Here is an 18,082-nt window from a genome sequence, read left to right on the forward strand (position 1 = left end):
ACGGCAGAAATAGGCGGGGCGGTGGTACCTACTCGTGTGGACTCACAAGAGGTTAGGACCTCTTGTGAGTCCGCACGTAGGTAGGCCACCAGTAATTACGCAAATTATAATTTTGCGGGTTTGATTTTTACTGCACGATGTTATTCCTTCACCGTGGAAGTCAATCATGAACATTTGTTGAGTACGTATTTCATTAGAAATATTGGTACCCGCCAGCGAGATTCGAACACCGGTGCATCGTTCGATACGAATGCACCGGACGTCTTATCCTTTAGGCCACGACGACTTCAAGTTTTAGATTATTCATGTTTTAGATTATTTTCTGTTTATTTCATGAGTTGCGAGTGTTCATAGAAATATTTTTTTTCACTGTAGTAGGAGGGACTGGTGTTGTCCTGGAAGCCTCTACAGCTTCACCAGGTCGACTGAGTCAATTCTAGTTGAGCCCTCGGAACAGCACAATTTGCTAAAAACTTTCCACAGTTCTCTTAGCAAGGGCGGATCCAGGGGGGGGGGTCATGGGGGTCATGACCCCCCCCCTGAGCTGGTTCCAGGACCTAGGTGGACCACATATTGAACATAATGATTTTAGGACACAATATATTGTTGCTCCTTAATTAATTTAATATATTAAAATAACTTTGTATGATGGCAATTGTTTGGGAACGAACGCATCGAAAATTTTTAATTTTACCGCGCCACACTCGCGCGCGCTTGTCGACTACGTAACGTCTAGCTAGGCCTAACCTCAAATTGAATCCTAACCTCAATCGGAATCGGAACGACTAAACTTCAACATATCATAACATAGTTCTAAGTTAAAAAACTAAAATTTATTTCTAGCTTTAATGTGTTATAATTGTACCTTTATGACTATTCTTAAAAATTGTTACTGTAAATTCATTAATTACAAGAAATGGCAAGTAATCAGTTTCTCATTATCCCAGTGTGTGTGTTTTAACTTAAATGTTATTGTTGTTAATGCTCATAAAGTACCTCATAGGTAGATATGTAGGTACCTACTTACTGACTGGTCGGCTTGTCCTTATTCCTAAGGAAGGCCGGCCACGTGACGAGCCAAGCGGGTACCGCCCAGTCGTCGTGCTGGACGAGGCTGGTAAGCTCCTCGAGCGCATCGTCGCCAGTCGCCTCGTCCAGCACCTCGAAAGCGTTGGGCCTGACCTGGCTCCTAACCAATATGGTTTCCGGAGAGGTCGCTCCACCATGGACGCGGTCTTGCGCGTCCGCCACCTCTCCGATCGTGCGTGCTCCGAGGGGGGCGTGTTATTGGCTGTGTCGATTGATATCGCCAACGCCTTCAACACGATCCCTTGGAGCACGATCGTGGAATCGCTCCGGTTTCACCGCGTCCCCCCTAGTCTCCGCACCCTGATAGAGGATTACCTCTCAGGGCGAAATGTGGTCTTCCCCGAGAGGAGGGGGTGGGGACGGAAAGCGGTGTCGTGCGGGGTCCCGCAGGGGTCGGTACTTGGACCACTCCTGTGGGACATCGGTTTCGACTGGGTATTGCGCGGTGCTAGCCTGCGTGGCGTCGACGTAGTGTGCTATGTCGACGACACGCTGGTGACGGCCCGCGGAGCTGACTACAGAGCCGCAGCGATCCTTGCGACGGCGGCGGTCTCCACCGTCGTTAGTCGCATTCGGAGATTAGGTCTTGAGGTGGCCCTCCGCAAGTCCGAAGCGGTGTGCTTTCACCCAGTCCGGAGGGGACCTCCTCCGGGAGCGAATCTCATAGTCGGCGGAGTATCGATCGCTGTCCAGCCGAAGCTCAAATATTTGGGCCTTGTGCTGGACAGTCGATGGCGCTTCGACCACCACTTTGGTGAGTTAGTCCCGAAGCTGCTGGGGATGGCGGGTGCACTAGCCCGTCTTCTCCCCAACGTCGGTGGTTGCAGCGCCGGCGTCCGGCGTCTGTACCTGGGGGTCGTGCGCAGTATGGCTTTGTACGGCGCTCCCGTGTGGTCGCCCGCACTCTCTGCGCGCAATGCAGCTTTACTGCTACGAGCGCAGCAGGTGCTCGCGGTGAGGGTCATCAGGGGGTACCGTACGATCTCCCGGGAGGTCGCCTGCGCCCTCGCCGGTTCCCTTCCTTGGGATCTCGAGGCCGAGGTAGCAGCTGCGGTATACCGGCGCAGAACACAGTCCCTGAGTCGGGGACGGACGCCCGGCCCTTCGGCTGTCTGTCGGTGGAGGCGTGCTGCGCGTCATCTGGCGTACGCCAAGTGGAGGGAGCGGTTGCTGGAGGAGCTTGGCCAAACTTCACTCACTCGCCGACGCACCCTCGAGGCCCTGGTGCCCGTGCTGGAGGCATGGTTAGATAGACGACACGGCGTGCTCTCCTTCCACCTAACGCAGGTCCTCTCGGGGCATGGTTGCTTCGAGAGGTACCTGTGGAAGGTTTGCAGGAGAGAGCCACATCCGGGTTGCCACCAGTGTGGGCATCCGGATGATGACGCTCAGCACACACTCGAAGGGTGCCCGCGTTGGGAGCGCTCGCGGCGAGACCTCATCACGGTGCTGGGGAGAGACCTCTCCTTGCGGGCTGTCATCGCCCGCATGCTAGAGGACCAGAATTCTTGGGAGGCCATGACCAGGTTTTGCGACCTGGTCATGGCGTTCCGTGAGGCTGAGGAGCGCGAAAGGGAGTGGGATCCCTCTTCGGCTTCTCAGCGAAGAAGGCGGAATGGACGGCACGGGCGCGAAGCTCCCGTTCATCTCCCGTAGGGGCTGTCGGGTGCCGGGTGCGGGGGTGCCCGGTACTCGGCTGTTGGTCCGGTGGTGAGGCGGCGCAAGGTGGCTCCTGTGCACCGCTCACGGTGTGTCCGAGACGACGTCTTGCGGGATTTTCCCGGGAATGGAGTGCCGTCCTATTAACAGGATGGGTACCGGCGACGGCGAGCCTTCGGCGCGCACTGTGCGGTACCGTGGGTTTCGTGGAGTCGGAATGGTGGGGCTCGATGGGGTTTAGTCGGTAGTCGGTTTTGCGGGGTAGCTCTTGGTGGCTGACGCCGTGCAGTGCCTCGTGCGCCTTTCTCAAGGCGTAGTCTCCCGGCAGGAATTGGGAGAAGAGGAGGACCCCTGTCTTCTTCTTCTCCCTGTTCTTCTGTGGAGGCGCCGGAGTCCGACATAACCCGGTCTCTTACCCCCCTCGACCGGGTATCCGTAAATGGATTCCCCAGCGTTAAAAAAAAAAGGTACCTACTTACTGAAAGAGTCCTGCGTGACTTATGTACCTACTTATATATATTTTTTGGATGAGAGAGATTGAAGAGCATAAGGTTTCTAACCCAACCTAATAAAATCTTAGATAAATTCACACAATGAAATCAAGTGTATCGTCGTGACCACATTGATTTTAATGCTTTTAAAAATAAAAGCTTTTAAATATGTACAAGTTATTATGTGTTAAGTTTTTCAAGTGTACAATAAAGAATAAATATTTTTAAGTACAGTACTTACGTCCATTAATAAAAAACCTACTTTTTACTTGTATCTATTGTTATCAAAATTAAATTATAAGTTCTTGACTTGACTATGACTATGTGACCCCCTCCTGGCACCAAAGCTGGATCCGCCCTTGTCTCTTAGTTCAGTGAAACACACTTTATTATTTATACACGTAAGTGATATGCCTCCTGATTGCAAGTATTATGAGCGAAAACGGGAAAACACTTCATAAATAACTTTGGTAGCATTGGTAAATTATATGATCTCGCGTTTTTCGCATACCTACAAATGGACACGCAGTTTTTGATGTGAAACATCTATAGCCGCACGTAAAAACGATTTTTGGCGTGGCGACGCATGCCGTGGCGACGCATGCAGTGGCGACGCGTCGCTATATGATGGTATATCTATACAGTCTATATGCAGTAGTGTGTACGGTGTGGCGACGCGTCGCCATGCGCAATCGACTATGCGATTCTCTCTGTGTTTTACTTGAAAACAAATTATTTTTGGAGTTTACTCCTTTAGAATCGATTTACATATATAGGCCCGGGGTATGAAAATTATGGGGACCAAAATCGTACTAGCATGTCACACGAAATGCGTTATGCGCCTGATTGCGCATGTCACACGAAATGCGTTATCGCAGGTGACGCCGGGCTGCTGCGCCGGCAGTCCGCCACAAAGCCTCGTACTGATCGCGCGTTTCTCTCATTACTGTATTTTCATATATTTGTTAGTCGTTTGTTTTGTGTCTCGTTAATTTGTTAATAATCTGTAGTGTATCGTGTTGTCGTAATATAGAACTATTTCTCGTATTGTTTCGTTTAATTTTTTATATCCAGTAAACTCCAGTCGTGCGTCGGAGCGGACACACACACTTTTTTTCGTAATATTTTATTTTATCATTATGACATATTTAGTTCCTATCACAATCTGTTCTTTTCTGCATATTACTTATGCAGAATAATGTCGATGTTTCACATCTGCCAGGCGTCCCGTGACGGCTCACATTTTTTTACAAAAAAAAAACTTTATTTGACACAATAGCCGTAAAATTATCAGGACTTACAAATTCTAATTCGTATTGGTTTCACTGACGAGTGAATGAACTCACAATCTATCAAGTGTAAGTAGATATCGAAGCCCGTAGATATTACGTCAAAACAATCATTCACGCTTGAAACCGACGGCCTAATTGCATTGTACAGCCACAGTCCCACCTTTCAAAACGAAACACATGTCTGCATGAAGTTGATATTGTTAATAGGACACCAGAAGCCAAAATGTGGTGGAGGAGTTCGTTGACCCTTAAAAGTAATAATAAAAACAAAAATGTATTTTCTCGGCTTCTACCAAAAAGTTCATGGAAGTTACAGTACTTTTCGACGATTTTACTTAGTAGTTATTTTCCATCATTTCTTAAATTCTGTGTATGAACTTCATTTCATACCGTTTCATTTCAATTTTAAAAGATACACTCTGATCCTTGGCTGTATGGATTTTTTCCTTAGCATGTTCAATTAGTTTAATCAAAGAAAAATATGAAATTTTCAAAAATGGACGGTTGTGTTTTGTTTTGAAAAATTAACACTCACATTTGATTTCGGGTTCATAATTGGGAGCTAGTGCTTTAATAACTTTTAAGCGTGTTATATTGTCTATAGATTATAGGAGAATAGACTAAAATCAAGTAACTCTAATAAATTTATAATAAAATTTAGAAAACATGCCTAGAACCAAACGTCCTGTACGGAAGCAAGACAAAACAGTTGAAGATGATGATACATTGAAAAAGTTGAACAAACTTGGTAAATCTTTCATTAATTTAATACCACTACTATGTATTGATTCAAATTTACGCATTGAGGGAAAATGATATGGATGTCTCTTTTCAATTTAGTCCGTCGTATTAGCCCAACTTTATCTATTTCCGAATATTCGGTAGGCAGCGGCTTGACTCTGCCCCTGGCATTGCTGAAGCCTATGGGCGACGGTAATCACTTACCATCAGGTGGGCCGTACACTCGTCTTGCAAGGACAATAAAAAAAAATTGCCATTATTGTGTGCACACAATCAACCGTATGGAACTACGCCAATACTACTACGAGTTATAGGCAGCGAACTGGCTCCGCCTTTAACAATGTCGAAGTCCGTCAGCTACAGTGCGCTTTTCTTCACTGTATAAATAAAACGTATCTACCTATTGTTTACAAAAAATCCAAACATGACGCTTCTGACTTTGTAAGCTCAGATGGATGATCCTGTACATTATGTTTCTGGTGTTTTTTAATCGTCTTACATTACATGCAAAGCAGAAAATATAAATTTAGCAATATTTTTGTCAATGAGCAAAAAATCAAACTTACTTTAATTACATATCATTTTTAATAACAAATAAACAAAATTAATCATCGTAATTAATACTAATCAAAATAATTCACAGTACTCGATGAAAAGAACGTTATAGACTCCAGGACACAAATGGAAATACGTAATGTTGAATTGGCCTTCAAGATTCTGTTGGGTTCGATCAGCAATAAGTACTTGCAAAAGACTGTCGGTGAATTAGTAAGTATACATATAAAATTTGTAAACTCTCTGTGGTTTATACACAAATGGATTAGCATATTATTATGTGCTTAGAATCAGAGTCCATAAGTAGCAAGGCAAATTTTTCAATTAAAATTATAACAAAGACTATTTTGCCGTCGAAACTAGAACATGACTGTTTCTTGCCATAAATAGCTAGCTCACAATATACCAAAGAAGAAAAGGTGATAAATACTTCCATTGATTGTTAGCTCTTCAAACAATTAATAGCCAATAACTAGTCTTAAGATCCAGTATGGTAAATAATAGGTATCCACTTAGAACACTTGTAGATTTCATACAGTGAAACTTTAGAATATTCTTTCATTGAAGTGATGCTATTTTGAATGCAAATACAAAAGTTATTACACCGAACTATTTAATCCAGAAATGTTGCATCATAGAAGCTGACTGACATTGATTTAGTAACACAAATTAATGATGTTGTATATGTATAGAAAACAGAATTACACCTCCAAGAAGTAACGACGAACACAAGGCAAACAAGGAATTCAAGCAGATCTGCCTCACATGATGATGGTAATATAACTTGAAATACATTTATATTAATTGTACAGTTTCTATCATCTAAACTATTCCAAATATTCTGTCTTCATTAGACCTTTAATGAAAAACCCACATTAATAAAAGAGATAAAGTTTAGCAAAGTTTCTGGAATTTACAGTATATTAAAAAAAAAGTGGTATGAAAATTTTATATTAAATCTTAAAAAAAGCAATAATTGTATAAATTCCATTGTAATGGCAGCATTAGCACATTTTGATTGAATAAAAGGCTCAAATAAAAGTTTTATGCACAAATTAACCATTTTCTTTATAAGAAAATTGAATCACAAATTGGGTCCATTGGTTCTTGAATATATAATCCTTTTCACGCACTAACAAGTACATGCGTTTCATGTGTTTCCACTAACCGGGTGCTCTTGGGGCAGGCTACCTCACCGAGAACTCATCACAGGGCTCCGGGGAAAGAGTCTCCAAGAAATATCTGTGTGAGTATGCTTGGATGCTTTATCAGCTTTTTTATTTCATTATCTTCACATCTTCTCAGAATACAGTATTGTTTTGTGACAGTTTAATGGAGAATAGTAATACTGTATGTATATAGTGTGTGTATTGTACGGTACTGATATGAATGTGTTTTCTTGGTGCTGTAAAATCTGTATTTATAATGGAAGTTATAAGGAACATTACTTTACAAAACAATCTTAGGATCTGGTGGTAGGACCTCTTGTGAGTCCGCACGGGTAGGTACCACCACCCCACCTACTTCTGCTGTGAAGCAGTAATGCGTTTCGGTTTGAAGGGTGGGGTAGCCGTTGTAACTATACTGAGACCTTAGAACTTATATCTCAAGGGGGGTAGCGCACTTACTTTGTCGATGTCTATGGGCTCCAGTAATCACTTAACACCAGGTGGGCTGTGAGCTCTTCCACCCATCTAAGCAATAAAAAAAAGACCGAAGATGGTAAAGTAGTAGTAACACTGGATGGAGTCACAACGGTCTACTCTAAGATGGACTCCTGTGTGTCCGATACATTTGGTCTTAAAAAGTTTGTCTTGTGACAGCGGTACCGAAGTCTGCGAGTCGAGCCGCGCCTCGGCGGTCGCGCTCGGCGGCGCGCCCCCCCCGCCCCACCGCCGCCCCCTCCCTCAGCGCGCCCCGCCGCCGCTCGCGCTCCGTGTACCGCACCCCCGCCTGCAATAAGAATGCGTCGACGTACTACCCTGCAATCACGCCTAAGGTATGATTTTGGGTGGTTTGTTTGAAATATGGAGGATGTTAGCATCAACATGGAGATTAATATATAAGACCGAACACTTACTATGCATTATAAATTGCTGATAAATTGTTTGTTTGTTTGTTTGTATCCTTCCCTGTTCCCGTTATCTGTGGTCGGGTCTCCTCACTCTACGACGCCAGGCTGATCTGTCCTGGGTTGTCGGTTTTGGCGATTGGGCTTTCTTAAGGTCTCTTTCGATGTTTGACCACCAGGTCGATGGCGGGCGACCTCTACCTGTCTTTTGCTCTGGCAAGCCCAATACGACCTTCACCACATGATCTTCGTCCCGTCTCATGATATGGACGTACCATCTAAGGATTTTCCGTCATTTTGTCTGTGATTGATGTGACTTTAAATCAATATTATGAAAATTCAATATCATGTAAATATCCGTTGACAAAATCTCAAAATGAAGTCATCAAATTGTTTCAATGCTATATTAGAACAGGTTACTTGGCTTGGAATTTGTCCATCTATCAGCTCATACAGCTAGATCATAGTCATGAAACATTTATGACTATTTCACCATTTATTTTTATTACAAATATTTCATTCCTTACAAGGCTTAACTACCAGAAATGATATTGAGTTGTAAAACCTTAGTCTTTATTTGTTATTTCTGTGTGTGTGCTGTATGCAGTTGAATAACGGAGATATAAAAATCTGCAATACCGTGATACACATACATAATAATATAATTGTGGCATATTGTCGAAAACTTAAATTTATAATATGTAATTCTGTCTCCATAGACGATAGCTAAGCTAACACTCTAGTTGGCCCAATTATTGATCATGATTGAGACGATCGAGTCTATGTAATATATATTGCAGCAATAGGTGACAGCAGTTTCCTCTGTGCAGGGAGACAGGACTGCTCTTCATGCAAAAAAAAACCTGTAATAACTAAGGTCGTTCTATAAGGTAATCAACAACCAGCCCTGGCTAACTTCCTGTAGGAGCTGGAATGGCGCCTATAAAATCTCTGTCTTCAAGCATCCCTGATACATAATAGAAGCCTATTTTTTCATGTTGAATTGCAGAAAACTGTCTATCGGACATGGGAATGTATTAAAACACTGAAGTGCATTCTATCTTTCAGAAAACTCACACGCAGCACACTAACAACTCTCATGGGAGTTATATATCTTTGTGCCTCTACTAGTTATAAATCACTGTTTTTTAGGTGACCCCTCAGACACCCCTGACGGTTTTGAGGCAGCCCCGTCAAGGAGAGATGGTTGTATCGATGTCTGGCTCTCCAGTTATGGTGCCGACGTGTTACACGTGAGTATTTGTTGATCAATATATGTACAAGAAACATAAATGGTAACACTGAAAATGACTGACATGATAATACTAAGAAATAGGGATATGTATGTTCCGGTCTTGAAGGTTTTTTTTTGTTGCTATTGATCAGTTGGTTGGTTAGTGTAACAGGAAGATGTTTAGACATCACAATGTAAATAAATACAGTTGTCAAGTCAACATTTCTTAATACTTTGTGGCAGAAATGTATATGGCGGTGGTACAAACTGGTGTGGGTTTTCCCCTCCCATTAATATTTATGAGATATTTTTTTCAGAATGCAACCTGACGAGATGGCCAATTGCAATATACTGCTTCAAGATGGCACAATGCTCTCCCTTCAACCAAAGCAACTGAGGCAGTCGCAGGCCTACATCCCGTTCTCATTGATGGACACAAACGTTCTTAACCAGCTGAAGACCTTGAAGGATAATCTGGATAAAGTAGTCAAGTTGGGAGAGAAAGTCATGAAGTGATTGCGATAAACCTTAGATTGTACTAATGATGAAGTGATGTTTTATTTGTAATGATAGTATTAAACGTATTTGACTACTGAGGGTTGTTTTTGTTTTGGGACATTTGGAGCGTGGTGTGACTTTTTGGCGGGAATGTTGAAAGGGAAATGGTGAAGTTGTGTGATATGTTTTATTTTGTCTATTTAGTGTTTCTTTGGGTTTAAATGTGTAGTAACAGTGGTTTATTAACTGTTTAGTATTTGTGAAAGTGTGAGAAACACAAATGTGAGAAAATGAACAAACCGTTGGACGTAACCTCTCGGGATCCTCAAGAATCCACTGAAAAAATCTCAGTAAATCACCACCATTTTACTGAGATTATATTACATCCCATATCATCTCATTTAATTTCATTCCATGTTTCATATAAATCAACTTCATCATTTCATAATATTTTTCATGTGAAAAAAGTTTTAATAAAAATAAAAATAAAACAACCTAAAGGTCTTAGTTACCAGGGCATAAAATCTCTTAAAAAAAATGGGGCATGGTGGGACTTAATGGGGCATCGGCTACAAGGTTAATTTAAATTTTATTCAACAGATACCCATACTGTATGTGCACATGAAATGAAAAAGATTGTTTGTTTTAGACATTTATTTATAAATTAATATATAAAAGCCGTACAGACAATAACTTAAGCTAAAAATGCACAAGTTGGTACGTTCAATTAGTTCCGACTCTTTAGTTTCCTTATATTAAAAACAGACTTTTAATATAATAATATTATATATTAAAATGATTTTTTACCATTACTTTGCACTTTGAGACTCGTCAAACGAATGACGGGTCGTAGTGCGAGATCGCATTGAAAGTTTCGAGATGGTCGTCGGTCCGCCGGGGACACTCGGCCTGGTGTCAGCACGCGACTTAGCCTCTAATTACACACGAGAAGGATAGATATGACAGCACCCCCGAGATAGCCCTTACTATGCAGCGTCAATGCGATTTCGCTTCGAAAGTGAGTTACAAAGGTCATAGTAAGGGTCAGAGGTTAGATCTAGTCATGGTGCTCGTCCTGCGCCAACTCCTCCAGGTCTTCTTGGTCGAACTCGGTGTCGTCTTCCGCGGTGGCCTCCTGGTACTGTTGGTACTCAGACACCAGATCGTTGACGTTGCTCTCTGCTTCGTTGAACTCCATCTCGTCCATGCCCTCGCCGGTGTACCAGTGCAAGAAAGCTTTACGTCTGAACATGGCAGAGAACTGCTCGGATATTCTCTTGAATAGTTCCTGGATGGCTGTCGTGTTCCCGATAAACGTAGACGACATCTTCAGACCCTTGGGAGGGATGTCGCACACGGCTGTTTTCACGTTGTTGGGGATCCACTCGACGAAGAAGCTGCTGTTCTTGTTTTGGATGGAGAGCATCTGCTCGTCGACCTCCTTCATGGACATGCGGCCGCGGAAGATGGCGGCGACGGTGAGGTAGCGGCCGTGGCGCGGGTCGCAGGCGGCCATCATGTTCTTGGCGTCGAACATCTGCTGCGTGAGCTCCGGCACGGTGAGCGCGCGGTACTGCTGGCTGCCGCGTGACGTCAGCGGCGCGAAGCCGGGCATGAAGAAGTGCAGACGCGGGAAGGGCACCATGTTGACCGCCAGCTTGCGCAGGTCGGCGTTCAGCTGTCCGGGGAACCGCAGGCACGTCGTCACGCCGGACATGGTCAGCGACACCAGGTGGTTCAGGTCGCCGTACGTTGGGTTCGGTACCTTGAGAGTCCTGTAGCAGATATCGTAAAGGGCCTCATTGTCTATGCAGTAAGTTTCGTCTGTATTCTCGACTAGTTGATGGATGGAGAGAACTGCGTTGTATGGTTCGACGACGGTGTCTGATACTTTGGGCGAGGGGACTACTGAGTATGTGTTCATGATTCTGTCGGGGTACTCTTCACGGATCTTTGAGATGAGGAGGGTGCCCATGCCGGAACCGGTGCCGCCGCCGAGGGAATGAGTCAGTTGGAAACCCTGGAGGCAATCGCAGTTCTCACACTCCTTGCGTACTACATCAAGGACGGCGTCGACGAGCTCAGCGCCCTCCGTGTAGTGTCCCTTGGCCCAGTTGTTGCCGGCGCCGGACTGGCCGAAGACGAAGTTGTCCGGCCGGAAGAGTTGCCCGTAGGCGCCGGAGCGCACGGCGTCCATGGTGCCGGGCTCGAGGTCGAGGAGGATGGCGCGGGGGACATACTTCCCGCCGCTCTCCGCCGTCGCAACTGAAAAATTAAATTAAAACTATTTATAGCAACAACAATATACATATGTATCTATATTCTCCTGTATAGTCATCCTTGAATATTCGACCAAACAAATTCGAGCAAAATTAGTATTTTTTTTAAACGTTGCAAAAAGGGAATTACCAGGGCAGTATAAAAAGAAGGTGAACGAACTATTTCAATAAAGCGTTATAAAAATATAACCGAACAAAAATCAAGGCTATATAAAACATAAAGGCATGTTTGACAATCATTAAAAAATATCAAAATTAATCGTACGTAAGGTTAGAACAATCTCACGGAGTAAGCTGTCGTGTAGCCAGCCGTCTAGGTCAATGAACCATTAAACGTTCGTTAGTTTTTAACTTGATAGAACATTCTAGACTTTCCTCGAAAAAGTCGTGCTAAGTTTCGTTTGTTATTTCGTTTTATTGACGTAAAATGCATTCCTAGATTGAATTGTTAGTCGTCGAGATATGGACTTTGCTCTTTATTAGCGTGTTATACATTTATTTTGTCTTTAACAACGCTAAATATCCAGAGAAAACATATGGATGTATAGAGGGCTCACAGACGAAAATTGATAATGTTATTAACTCGCGCGATCTCACAATATACTATGCCACATTGACCGCTAGACGATAAATACAATCTTGAAATTAAAATACAATCAAGAAATCTTGTAATAAAACGGTCGCAAAGATTGTCTGTATTCAGTTATAATTACATTTTTAAATGTTTGAATCATTGAAATCTGACGCTACGTCCTTAATCTTTAATTATGTTTAGTCTTTCACGGTGGGGGCCTTCCGTGATTCATTTCCTGCGAAGATGTTGAACGCGGCGGTGAATTGTAAGTTTCCGAAAGAACCTTCATTACACAGCCGATATGCTTCGCCGGACTCTAGCCGCCGCGGGTACAGTTACACGATGCGGTACACACCGCCTGACTCAAGTTAGACGGGTAGTTCTCGCAATCAAATTCAAAGTCTTGCTACGGCGGCAATTAGGAATCTTGGTGCGCCGTACATATTTGTTTTTTTTTTATTGCTTAGATATGTGGACGAGCTCACAGCCCACCTGGTGTTAAGTGGTTACTGGAGCCCATAGACTTCTACGACGTAAATGCGCCACCCACCTTGAGATATCAGTTCTAAGGTCTCAGTATAGTTACAACGGTTCCCCCACCCTTCAAACCGAAACGCATTACTGCTTCACGGCAGAAATAGGCGGGGTGGTGGTACCCACCCACTTGACACGTTATTATGAGGTGACATTGATTGCAAAACATGATTGATGAAACCACATAGCGCGAAGATCGGACGGCCGGTGGGGCAGAAATATCCTTGATTGGAGACCACGTATCTGGAAAGCGCAGTGTGGGACGACCATCTACCAGATGGAACGAAGACCTAGTGCAAAATAGCTGGATTACGTTGAATGCAGGTAGCAACGGACCGCACTGGACATCAATTGGATAATGGACAAGCTAAGATGATGATGATTGATTTTGTAGGTGGTAGGACCTCTTGTGAGTCCGCGCGGGTAGGTACCACCGCCCCGCCTATTTCTGCCGTGAAGCAGTCACGCGTTTCGGTTTGAAGGGTGGGGCAGCCGTTGTGACTATACTGAGACCTTAGAACTTATATCTCAAGGTGTGTGGCGCATTTACGTTGTAGATGTCTATGGGCTCCAGTAACCACTTAACACCAGGTGGGCTGTGAGCTCGTCCACACATCTAAGCCATAAAAAAAAAAGTACTATAGTGTCAATTTTACCGATATTCTGAATTAGTAATCGCTTTAATAGGACAACTAACTGAATAAATAAATTATTTATCCATCGTTCTAAGGTAATATTATTTGAATAATTTCATACTTAAACCACGTTTACAATTCAACCGCGGCCGTTAATCCATAACAACAGAGGTTTCTAATTGCCTTAAATTTCGACAATTGACTTTAACAGCCATTAAAAGTACAACGACCTCTGCGGGTTCCCCTGTAGTATATTATAAGCTGCGCTCTCAGTGTAGCTTGCAAATAAAAATATCTTCACGGGACTTAGTGACAGAATAGTTTTTTTTTTCTCTTTTTAATGTAAGGGCAGAAGATCTCACAGTCTACTCGATGCTAAGCGGTTTCCGAAGCAGCACATAGATACTATCACGTGAATGAGATACCATCTTGAGCAACCCTTTGCATTGGCACATAATTTTATAACTTCAATTCAATTAAATTGTCAAAAAGGTTGTCGAACCGTTCAATAGAGGTACATATCTCTTTACAAAACATATTGCAGTCGAAGACAAACTTCCATACTGTCTATCCGATGATGAGTGGTCATTGTCGCTCTTGGACATCAACAATAGCAGGGACGCAGTCCAGACGCTGCATACCGGTAACTAATTGACGAATGGCTAGCTGGGACTGAGGTCAGATACAATTCTAGTGTGTTGAATAAATGCAGTAGCAACGTCCTATTTCCACCCCGAAGCAAACGCGTGTGCTTTTAAATAATACAATTAAGGTTTGGATTGTCGTACGTGACGAACGGAACTACAATGGACACCGGTATTTATTTTCTTATAAGTAGGTACCTAAAATTACGGTGACCGCATGACACAGTAGGCCTGAGCTCGCGAGCAAAAAAAAAAAACAATAAACCGCATAACAAAATGGCGCCGATACATTTTCTAAGGATCACCTTTCTCTCGAACGATTATTATTGTTTTAATGATAGTCATTAAACGTGTAGACCACGCAATTTACCGCTTTCAAATTGAACAGGAAAATAATCTTAATCATAATGACGGTGACTGTAGACAATCTAAAATCGTTGCATTGTTAGCGGAAAGTTTTTTTTTTTTCTAGAAAATTATACATTTAGATTAATTAGACTGATAAAAGTTGAATTAGAAAGATAATTTTATCGGTTTTGTACCGTTACTCAATCAGTTTCGCTCATCGGATGTTTATTTGCGCGAGTGCAAGGAAAGCTCCATTCAAATTTTGAGCGCCATGACATATTTCTCTGGTAATTGTAAGCTTGGCCTTGTTAATGTTTACGAGGGAAATTGGCCACTAGAAGTGGGCAGTATACTTACAGAGGCGGAGTAAAATTAAACCCGCAAGATTATAATTTGCGTAATTACTGGTGGTAGGACATAAGCAGTACATAATGCGTTTCGGTTTGAAGGGTGGAGCAGCCGTTGTAACTATACTGAGACCTTAGAGCTCATTTCTCAAGGTGGGTGGCGGCATTTACGTTATGATGTCTATGGGCTCCAGTAATCACTTAACACCAGGTGGACTGTGAGCTCGTCCAACCATCTAAGCAATGAAAATAAAAAGCGTCGGCAACCTAGACCACAGCCTTAGACTAGGTAGATGCCAATGTCAATTCATTTATCAACAGTGAGATCGGTTGTAGATCTTTGTGAGTAAAAAAGTTTTAGGTTACTTACCAGAGGCCTCATTATAGTAAACAGAGATCCTCTCGAGCTGGAGGTCGCTGGTGCCGCGGTAGACGCCGGTAGGGTCGATGCCGTGCTCTTCCGATATTATCTCCCAGAACTGCGAAAGTAAAAACGATATTTGAACACAAATCTATATATAATAATATGTAGATCAAAATGAATTGCTGTTCGTTAGTCTCGCTAAAACTCGAGAACGGCTGGACCGATTTTGGCGAATTTTTAAGAGAGAAGGTTTAAAAGGTAGATAAATATGAAAATGCTCGGAATTCAATAAAAATAACAATTTTGATTTTCTTTTGATGTGCAAAAGTATGTTGTATTCGGTTATAGTTTTAGAATCATTATAATTAATTTTTTTGTAGTTTTGATTGGACTTAAAATAATTCAAAGCTCGGTGGGAAAGGGACGCACGAAAAAAATTGTATGGTCAAAAACATAATTAAAAAACGACAAAGGAAATAAAAATATTCTAAGGAGAGGGTGATATTGCCGAGAAATGGGCTTGGAACTTGTAAGACCAGATACGCCAGTTTCATATTAAAATTACATTTGTGTATGCGTTTACCGCTACACATAATTTTATTAATCTAAACAAGATTCAAGATTATATCATACTCAACAAGGTTCTCTGAGAGTTTACTTCTTAATTAGGGAAAATAAGTATTATAGGTAATGAGTTTTTGCTGACAATAAACTAAACTTATTTTAGGTGAGTAGACGAACCGTGGAATATACTCGCAAGGAAAATAAACAGTTATCGTCTTCTCTCATTAAAACAGTATAATCTCAAAACTTACTAATTTTACAGGAGAGTGTTTTAAAGGTTTAACATGTGATATTTTTAATTTTAATCATCTTTGCAACGTTTATTTTTTATTTTTTACCTGTTACATTATCTGTCTTTTAAAGCAAGATAAAATTATGTATTAATTTGGTTAATTAAAAGTAGTCAAAACATAGGTAAACTAAAAAAAAAACTACACTACGTTCTTTTGACAGTATTTATTAGAAAAATACTGGTGATACCAAATGATTCCGCATATTAATTCAATTTCGAATATTATTGGAAATTGTACACTTTTAATGCGAAAAGACGTTATATAAAATCTTAGGGAACGTTCGGTTCGCAAAGTCCCCTCGTTTCAAATTGAAATAATAATAGTACAAGACGTGTATGTATTCTTTGAAATGCGCTAATGCAGGGCAGCTCAAACTCTGGTCCGCAGCTCTGAATTGTGGGTAAAATATTTCAAATAACATATCATACTATAACCCTATGGTAACAATGGTCAGGCAGTATAATGATTTGGCTAAATGTCACGATGACCTTGATATCTTTGAACCTAGACTCAGGGGATTTGTCAGATGTGTGAAGGATATCCTATTTAACAATGGCTATTATCAATATGGCTATTTATCAATATTTGTAAATTTTTTTTTTAATAGCCAAAGCTATGTACATTAATATGTATTTGCTGAGTGCACATACCATTTAGATTGCAATCCAGATTAGATCTAGGTACTACTTGTACGATTTAGCTAATATGTACGGTAATGATTGTAATTTGTTTTGTGCATCAATAAATGAAAGAAGAAAAAAATCGTTTTGCTATATAGGGTAAACTATATTTACAATAATTTTCAGTTTTGTAACAAAAAAATATTAGTTGTCTGTGGAGTCGGTTTACATGATAACGTCAGTAGCAGAACTATTTGAATTGCTAGCTCTGACGTCATGCGAGAAGAGAGATAAATCTGACACAAGCCAACGCTTGGGCCGATCGTGTCCCTCTATCGTTTGTTCCGCGCTCTCGCATCCACGCTCAGGCTCAGGCGGAACGTGACACTTATTCGTGCGTGCAGCCGGTGTTCATTGATTTATAAGACGGTATCACATCAAAAAATGTGAGAAGATATCGTTAATTTTTGTTGATGTCATCTTCGTTTGCGACCCGTGACTATAGTCCTGGCTGGATAGCCCTGCCCTAACACATCTGATAGCTCGGAGAAACGTGCTGACGTTTGTTTTCGTTGAACAAGTTTGTAGGAATGAATAAAGCATAGGAATTCAGAACTGGGTAATATAGAAGTACATATTTTTCTGAAACAAGCTTTTAAAAAAAAAAATACTTTTGATTTGACTAACTGATCCTATCTATTAATGCCGCGAAGAAGGAAAGAGTTGCAGTTTTAAGAATCGTATAAAAAATGTATATCTTCTAGTGCTTATCATACCCGAGTCGACGGTGCTTTTAGGTACCACAAGCACCGGCCACCGTCCTCGCCGAACCCGTCACTTGCGACGAAGGGCTCGGCGAGTAAATTAACCCATAGAGACAGCCCACTGAGTTTCTCGCTGGATCTTCTCAGTGGGTCGCGTTTCAGCTCCGGTGGTAGATTCTGCGAAGTACTGCTCTTGCTAGGGCCAGTGTTAGCAACCCTCCCGGTTTGAGCACAGTGAGCTCACCTACACGTCAAGGAGAAGCTGAAATAGCTTCTTAAGGCTATCCAGCATAGGTAGGAAAAAAATACTTATTTAACATATAATTATTTTAATGATAATGTGAATGAAATAAAAGAAAAATCAACATACCGAATTATAATTATTACAAATTGTTTCATGACATTCTTTTTTTTGTTTTTTTTTTATTGCCCTTGTAGGCAGACGAGCATACGGCCCACCTGATGGTGAGTGGTTACCGTCGCCCA

General features: G+C 42.1%; 3 protein-coding genes across 5 annotated transcripts in view; 1 reads left to right on the forward strand and 2 right to left on the reverse strand.

Moving 5' to 3' along the window:
- The window catches only part of LOC101738439 (mitochondrial S-adenosylmethionine carrier protein), a 213,747-nt gene that overhangs the window by 33,831 nt on the left and 161,834 nt on the right, over nucleotides 1–18,082 (reverse strand). The window lies entirely within an intron of this gene.
- Nucleotides 4,999–9,728, forward strand: Borealin (borealin-like). Of its 2 annotated transcripts, NM_001279441.1 has the most exon segments (7): nucleotides 5,198–5,279; nucleotides 5,916–6,040; nucleotides 6,520–6,601; nucleotides 7,014–7,073; nucleotides 7,651–7,826; nucleotides 9,051–9,151; nucleotides 9,450–9,648. In NM_001279441.1, coding segments are annotated over 7 exon segments (825 nt in total).
- Nucleotides 10,270–18,082, reverse strand: part of Tub3 (beta-tubulin) — a 36,723-nt gene continuing 28,910 nt past the window's right edge. For both annotated transcript variants that reach the window (NM_001043423.1, XM_012690244.4), the window contains 2 exon segments: nucleotides 10,270–11,895; nucleotides 15,362–15,470. In NM_001043423.1, the coding sequence (NP_001036888.1) occupies nucleotides 10,688–11,895; nucleotides 15,362–15,470 (1,317 nt within the window). In that variant the 3' untranslated portion in view covers nucleotides 10,270–10,687.

This window comes from Bombyx mori, chromosome 20, assembly GCF_030269925.1.
Source record: "Bombyx mori chromosome 20, ASM3026992v2".
NCBI classification, from domain to species: Eukaryota; Metazoa; Arthropoda; class Insecta; order Lepidoptera; family Bombycidae; genus Bombyx; species Bombyx mori.